General features: G+C 36.9%; 1 protein-coding gene across 1 annotated transcript; it reads left to right on the forward strand.

The window, feature by feature from the left end:
- The first annotated feature begins 6,392 nt into the window (after window positions 1-6,392).
- Window positions 6,393-7,655, forward strand: LOC134226679 (large ribosomal subunit protein bL19m). The gene is made up of 2 exons (XM_062707613.1): window positions 6,393-6,636; window positions 6,718-7,655. The coding sequence occupies exons 1-2, from the start codon at window positions 6,570-6,572 to the stop codon at window positions 7,566-7,568; spliced, it is 918 nt and encodes a 305-aa protein (XP_062563597.1). The 5' UTR covers window positions 6,393-6,569; the 3' UTR covers window positions 7,569-7,655.
- The last annotated feature ends 757 nt before the right edge of the window (window positions 7,656-8,412 follow it).

The following is an 8,412-nucleotide window of genomic DNA, read 5'->3' on the forward strand; positions in this document are numbered from 1 at the left end:
TAAAAATCCAATAGGTTTGTAAATTCAATAATCTCCTTCTGTTACTGATGTGGAATAATGTTTATTTTTTTTAACAAACAAATTGTTAGAATTCAAGAGAATATTCTTTACAATTCTTTATTTTTTATAACGAGTTTCCTCTAGATTTTGTACTGAGTCGGATTTTTAACTGAATTTTCACGTGGAATTCTTCCAAATTTCTTTTTAAAGAATACCCAAGTAACAATTTCAAGACTTCATGGATTTATTTGAGTTTTTTGACGGTTTTATCGCTGCTTTGTTCAATGCTGCAAGATTAGCTTTGTTTGAAGACTTATAGCTATCTCCAAAACCATAATAAAACGTCTAATAAAACCACAAATGTCAAAAGCTTCATAAACTTATGAGTGGGCTAATGATTATCTTGAGGACTCCAATACAACCAATTCTGAAAACTGTAATAAAACCGGATGTTTTGGTCATAGACTTGTCTTACGCATAACCTCCATAAAACTTAGTGTTTTTTCTAGGTTTATAATGGGATTATACAAGAGCATAATGTTTATGTTGAACTTCATGCACTATGGCCAACCGAATGGCCAGAAACAAAAGTTTCTATCACAATGTTTCTGCTACAAGTTTCTCGAAAACTTAAACAAAGAAAACAATAAATAGGGGGAATGTCCCGATCATATTTTCATCTCATCATGAAACAAAGAAATACGGCACCAATTTCGTCGCTTCTTTTGGTAAACATGCGTGCTCACTGCTGAAAAAAATCACAAAAATAAGAAGCAATCGCTTTCCATTGCTTTGTTTTAGATGAGATGAACATCGGAGCCATGAGATGAAATCTACACACTTAGTTTTTATTTCTGCAGCTCGGCAAAAATCCGCACAGCCGTGCGCCAGCAAAATAAAAAAACTGATATTTCAGCAAAAATGACGTTTGTTAGCTGAATTTGGGCAAAATATGTGCTGAACTTCAGCAATTTTGACAGAAATCTCGGCAAAAAACATGTTTGCTGGGGCACGGCTGTGCGAATCTCGGTAAAAGTTCAACATTTTGCTGAGATCCCGGTAAAAAATCAAGTATGTAGGAGCTGTTCCCCCACAATGAAAATTGGGCATTCGCATATTTGAAATTTTGTTGTTTATTGACAATAAAATCCATAGGTCAAATCCCACTCCTGAGAATGGAATAGAATAGAATCGAGTAAACTAACCGAATATGTATTTTTATTTCCGTTAAATTAAGATAGTATAAATACGAACACGCAACAAATGGTGCGATAATCAATATTTGAGATAGGGTATCCAATCATGGTTTGAACTAGTGAAAAGCGTATCATGGTTTGAACCATTTTGAAATCAGTAGAAATTACCATCTCATTGGCAGGAAATGAACCTAAAACAGTATGAATAGCATATTTAGGTACACTGGAAGTGATAGAGTTTATTTAAACATTCGTGCATATTGTTTAAGTAATAAAATAAAGCAATTTAAAAACGTCCTGAATTTGCGCTAAATCCCCCCCACCAGTGGCATAATTTCAAAAAGCTCGTAAAGGACGCATTTTATGACACAGGAGTGAGATCAATATATCAAAAGAACGCTATTTTTATCTGTAATCGATTGACATCATCAACCAATTGAGAAACAGTTTTAAATAGTTGAAATAGTAACATTTATACAAAGTAAAAACTGATCATGGTTTGAACTAAATTCGTATCATGGTTTGAACTTGTAAATGCAGTCATGTTCTGCTGCTGTCCGCTAGGAGCGCTGCATGCGCCTAGCTGGAGCATTTTGTTTACATTTCCAATATGAAAAAATCGCAATTTTCATATCGATAATTTAGACGATTTTCACACGTTTCGAGTTACTAATCTAATGCGAGAAGATGAATAGTAAAACAAATTTGCTTTTCTATAGATTTCCTCAGCGTTTCATGCATGTGATTAGTATTATATTTAGGAGCTGCTGCAGTAGTTCAAACCATGGTACGAATTTAGTTCAAACCATGAACAGTGTAGTTCAAACCATGATACAAACCAAAGTTATGTAATTATTAAGTTTTTTCAATGAAACTAAGCATAAATATGTGCACCCATGATGTTTTTAGAAAGATAATGAACCAAGCTTCCATATAAACTAGAAATCGCAGTTCAAACATGTTCATTTAATGAAATACATCAACTTTGTTTTGACGGCTCATCTGAAACCCGCCATTTGGTTCAAACCATGATTGGATACCCTATTCTACTGCCGCTGGTGGAAGCATAACTTCAATTGCAATTATTGTCGTTACAGATAAAATCAAGAGCATGTATGAACTTGTCTCAACTCCGTCGCTCGACTGAAACGTCGCTGGTTGCTGGCGACCCTTTCCAGTAAGTGCTCAAACGACGCTTGCAAATTCAATGCGTCGCTGCAGCGCCAAACTGGAAAGCGCTCGCTGGTTGACCAACGCGACGGTCCAGCGACGTTCCAGCGATGACTCGCATAGACAATATTGTGGACCCCGGTAACTTGATCGCTTATAACCTAAACACTTTTGAATTTGTGGTTTGATGGCTTGAACATCGTTCACATTAAAAATAGTTCAGACGCCATTCAGCACGAGGAATGGCGAAAATGAAAATGGATCATCGTGAAGAGAACGCATAATCAAAACAAACACCAAAAAGGTCAGACAGAAACTGTTTTATCTGATGCTTATTATATAGTTATTAAAAGATCGAATTAGAAATGAACGCCGTTAATTTGATTGAAGTACCATCTAAGTTACTTGGAGTCCACGTATACTTGATTCCTCTCTCCATCTTCTCACAGTACTTTTATTGCATTCATTTTCCTTGTTTAATGAATTAATTAGCAATTTCTAGCAAGTACTTATTATACTTGAAAGATACGCAAAACTGTATTTTGACCATCACAACTACCCACGGTGTAGTAGCAGCCATGATGGTAGTATAGAATTGATTTCATATCGGCAAAAATCTTTTGCGATAGGTATTCACTACCATATGGAGCAACCGTTACATTTCAGATTCATACATCTATGAGCACGAGAAATTTTTCGGTGCGAATCAAAATGCCACAAGTAAAAAAAACAGTAGGTATATTGATTATTGATTTGCTCAAATTTAATTTCCGTAAATCACGATATTGCGACGGCGCATTTAAACAAACTGCTTTTCTTACCTGGTTTCACCAGAAATTCGAAGGCGCACCAAAACTGTATGCACGCGAGCGAGTTCTGGGGCATCCAATTTCCGATGATTCCATATTATTTTACATCCATATCCATGAATGTTGTTTTTTATACTTCCATTGAATGTTGTTTTTTTTTCATTCTTCCATTCCTACGATTTTCCTTTTTCTCCAGTTTAATAACAAAAGAGAAATTCCCTTTTTTGACAGCGTTTTTATGGCAGCTTTATTAACAACCTCGAGCTTGCTTTGAAGACGTTCTCAAGAGTGGTCATAATAACTTGGTCATAACATAATCTTGTAGTGGTCTTCAAGAGGTTGTCATGTAGATCTTGGTTTTATTGCTAGTCTTCAAAATTTGCTCTCCAAAACTGCTAATGGAGTATGATAAAACTCAAAATGTTACTTGGGTACCCTGTTGGGATTCAAAATTTACTGTGAAATACTTGAAGAAACATCCAGAGAATTTTCTGAAGGAACTTCCGGTAAAATATCTAGATTAACTTCCGGATAAATTCCTGATAGAGCTTCTTATAACTTATACTAATTTCTTTTGGATGGAGCTTCTAATTATTTCTGGAAGTCTAGTGAAGAAATTTCCCGAGGAATTCCTGTTGGAACATCCAAAGGATTTACTGAAGAAACTTTCGGAAAAAGTTCAGAAGGAACTTCCGGAGGAATTCTTGGAGAAACTTAAGAAGGAATTCCTGTAGAAACTTCTGGAGAAATTCTTGGAGGTAGTTCTGGATGAATTCTTGGAGGAGCTTTCTGAGGTATTGCTGCAGAAATTTCCGAAAGAAAGGAAATACCAGATACATTTCATAGTATGCTTCCGGAGGCATTCTTGGACAGTCAATCGGCAAGAGGAATTCGCAGAGAAAATACTGGAAGAATGTCCAAAGATATTTCTAGAAGAATAATCAAAGGAATTCAAGGAAAAATTTAACGAAAGTGTGTAGCAAGTTTCCTCTGAATTTCTTCTAAGGAGATTTTCCTGTAGAAATTTACTTTGAAAATTATGAGAAATATCCATTTAACACCAACATAATTTCAATTTCTTATCGACATTCGTAAGATTTTTTTATGAAAATTAATTGAGACAATTTTCTTATGGAAATTAAAAGGGATTTATTGTGGAAGTTGTGGAAATCAAGATGAATTTTCCGTCTAAATTTTGGAGGATTTCCTTTATATCTTTTTCACGAAAACTATTAATTTTGTACTGAAATTTTTAATTCTCTTGAATATAGACAAGAAATTCCTCATAATTTTCATCGGAATTTCCTTATTTTACACGAAAAATTCTTTGAAATTTTCACAGAAAATTCTTTTAAAAATTCACGGAAAATTCAAACAGTTTCCCGTCGGATATTTGGAGGAAAGTCACATGGAAAGATCAAATGAATTCGTAAGGAATGTAGAAAAAATGTCAGGTTCTAGCTCAACGGTATGAAATCAAGTCATAGAAAAGCTCAATATATTTTTGCTGTAAATTAGATCGGTCATTGCGTTCCGATGTAATGATCAAATGAATTTTTATGTTTTAAATTCTAAGCCATAGACAAAGACTATTATAACCGTTGTATTTTTTATTTGAATAATTTACATATGTAAAGTCGCAGAATTTATAAGTAAGAAATAAAATTATATTTTCTCTCGCTGGCAGGGTTTGAATCCAAAGGAGAATGAGAGAATCTTTCACTTATCATGTCTGTATACACTCTCGATAGGTAGCATACCGTGAGAAACGTTTTTCGGTAGCTGTTACGATAATGAACTGATTGGGGGGGCTGCAACCCATGATAGATTTCTTGCAATAAGCCACAATTGCGGGGGGAGGGGGGGGCACCGGTTCCGATGATGCATTTCAACTTGTTTTACACAGCTGTGCGAAAAAAATATGGTCCCCAACATGAAATGGGCGAGAACAAAGCGTTTCCAACTTGTATACAAGTGTGATAGTTTTGTTTTCATGGCTTGTTATGATTTGAAGAGGTTTTTGCCTCTCTTTTATCGTTGTTTGCTATCTAGAGCAATTTCTGCAAACCCTGCTCGCTGGCTTATTGATTATCTTCAAGTATCTTCAAATAAGTAGATAAGTCTTCAAATATTTTGAAGTCTTCAAAATGTCTTCACGAAATAAATGTCTTCACAGAGATTCAAATGTCTTCAAATTGAAGACATGTCTTCAAATCTGGCATCTCTGGCTGTGCGTTTGCTGGGAATGCGGGTAAAAGATATTTTAGTTAGGGCTCATTCACAAATTACATAACGCCCTAAGGGGTGGGTTAGAAAATGTTACAACTTGTCTGGGGGGTGGGTGGGCTTCTTCAGTTCTGTTACGGGTAACAAATAATATAAAAAATTAAATCACTAATTAAATTCAAATTTGACAGCATTATTATTCACTACGTAGAAAGTTAAGGTAGAGTTCAATAAAAATATCAATTAATATTTTTTTGTGAAGTTTTAGTCCGAGGTTACGCGTCACCGATGGGGGTGGGTGGGTATAGAGGAAATGTTACAAACAAAGTCACAGAGGGGTGGGTGGGGGTTCAAATCTGTGTTTTTTTGCGTTATGTAATTTGTGAATGAGCCCTTACTAGATAAATATTGTCGCTGTCGTCGCTGTCCGGAACATCTTTTGCTGGCGAGGATAGGGGAGCTAAATGTCAAAGAAGGAAAATCCATACAATTTGACAGCTTGGTACCCAACATCACAGAGAACAGACATGGAGGCTCGAACAAAATTTCTTGCAAAACATGTGTAAACAAACATACCGAACCTCAACGCCATCGACGTCGACATTGCAACTCACAATCTCATTTTGACAACACGATGGCGCTGGTATGCTCTTGCATGCATAACGACACTAGCGCACAGTGGCATTTTTTGATGACGCTAGCGCTGATTATGCACGGGATACCGGCGACATTCCAAAGTAATTTCAAAATGAACAGTAAAAAGTTATCACAACATGGCAAGTGGAGCTTCAACGTCTGTTCTCTGTGCCAACATGTCCTGGACAGCAGAACAAAGGGAACCGTAGCGACAATCTTTATCTTGTAACTAAAATATCTTTTATGCGGGTTAAAAAACGTCTCGTGAAAAGGCCTATTGGACACTTCGTTTCCTCGAGCACTTATCAGTGTGGGATATTTGGCATCACTGCTCAAAACTCACGACTCACTGACACAAGTCAATTTTGATCACGCTCTTGGAATCAAAACATTAAAATTGTGCGCTTCTTTGCTGTTTTTTCTGTTTCACAGATGAGTTTCTAATTTTTAAAAGAACTTTAATTGAAATTAATAAAAAAAAACTGCATTTTACCTAAAATTCCAATTTAAATAACGTTTGTTATCAGCCATCATGAATATTATCCAAAAGAAGCTATTTGTGAGTCATTTCCCGGTTCTCAACGTTGTGCGACGATTAGGTAAGAGATCCCACGCATTTGCATATCTGTTGAAGAGATGTGTTTATTAACATGAGCATTGTTTTTGGTATCCGGCTACAGCACCGCTATCTACAAAAACGGAACTTCTTCCTACTGCAACTGCTCAGCAGCAATCGCGTCAAACAAATCCTACCACAAACAGCAGTGAACGAAAGAGCATTGTCCCTCCAGAGTATCGCTTTGTCTATCAGGAGTTCTTGCCCGATCCAAAAATTGAATGGCGTAATCCGATACGAGAAAAACTAGAAAGATTGGACATGCTTGATCGTCGGGCGAATATTGACATTGCCGAGTTCTATGTCGGATCCGTTGTGGCTGTTACTAGTTCGGATGTTCATGCTGTCGGTAAAACGTCTCGTTTCCTTGGAATTTGCATCCTGAAAGAAAAGTGTGGCTTACGCGCCAGGTTCATTCTACGGAACGTGATCGATAACCAGGGTATGGAGGTCATGTACGACATGTACGATCCGACGCTGCTGAAGGTAGAAGTGCTGCGATTGGAGAAACGGTTGGACGATCATTTGCTTTATTTGCGCGATGCTCTGGATGAGTATAGCACGTTCAGCCTAAACATGGAACCCGATATACTGCCCGAGGGAGCCCCGGTTCCGGTGAACGACATCAAAGTAACGTTGAAACCGAGACCGTGGTACGCCCGTTGGGAGCGTCATGAGCTGCGCGGGGTGGCGAACGTGGAAGAGCACACCAATGAAAAGAAGCGTCTCAAGGCGGAACGGTTAGCTACACCCTGGGAAAAGTACGACTTGATGAAGGAATATCGTAAGAGCATTCCGGAGGAAGAGCAAAAGGAAATCTTTGCTGAGGTGTACTCGCAGTTGCACCAGCTAGAGTTGTCTCGCAAAAAGATGAAGAGGAAGCGTACCTTCGTCAAACCTACGAAATTAGCATAGTTCGGTGTTGTGTAGATGAGTATGAAGAAATATGAAACATATTGTTTTGGATAAAAGCTAATCAATAATAAACGTTTTCGTCCAATATCAATGTAAATTAGTTTTTAAAACAGAAAAATATTTCATTTTCATTTTCATGACACACAAGGGGGTCACAGGGTCAAGTCACCAGCATGCATTAAAAAACAATAATTTTCCATAATGTATCGTGCCTAACGGGGTGTGGGGTTAGGCATTGCAACCTCCTTACACATGGTGTTTTCGGTTTTGCATGACACACGATGTGCCATTGCACAATGGGGAAATCCGATTCCAAAGGTGGAAAAAATTGATAACTTTCTTCACGAACAACTTACAGAAGAGATCAAGAGCTTATTCGAAAGATAATTTTGCAAAGAATTCAGTAAGTGCTGTTTCATGGACGTGGAACGCTTCTGTATGTAGTTATCGAGCTCGTTTTGCCCTAATGCCCCATATATCGCGAGTTTCCAAACTATTTGTCATTTTATTTTAAAGACATTGTTCTAAAATTGTGTTTATCTCTTCACTGTGGATCCACATAAGGGCACTAAATATATTTTGTTGGTAAAAGTTGGAAATTTAAGGGATTTTGGGGTCAAATAAGCATCAAAGTGCATTTTATGTGCAATTTTCATGTATTCTGTAGAAAATAATAATATTTACAGATAAGTGTTGATATTATTGCCTCAAAGTATTGAACGGATATTGACAAAGGTTTGCCGACCAAAAATTATGAAATAAATCGTTTCACAAATGTTTTATTTGGTTATTTATTGAGTAAAAAACGATTTTTAAAAACTTTTGAATAGCACCGATGCCAAAC

Source organism: Armigeres subalbatus, chromosome 3 (genome assembly GCF_024139115.2).
Source record: "Armigeres subalbatus isolate Guangzhou_Male chromosome 3, GZ_Asu_2, whole genome shotgun sequence".
In the NCBI taxonomy this organism is placed as follows: Eukaryota; Metazoa; Arthropoda; class Insecta; order Diptera; family Culicidae; genus Armigeres; species Armigeres subalbatus.

What these genes read in the sequence shown, in the direction of transcription:
- LOC134226679 (XM_062707613.1), top strand. Translation starts at nt 6,570, where the DNA reads ATGAATATTATCCAAAAGAAGCTATTTGTGAGTCATTTCCCGGTTCTC. An exon ending in CAACGTTGTGCGACGATTAG is followed by an intron (nt 6,637 to 6,717) that starts GTAAGAGATCCC and finishes ATCCGGCTACAG; the next exon opens with CACCGCTATCTACAAAAACG.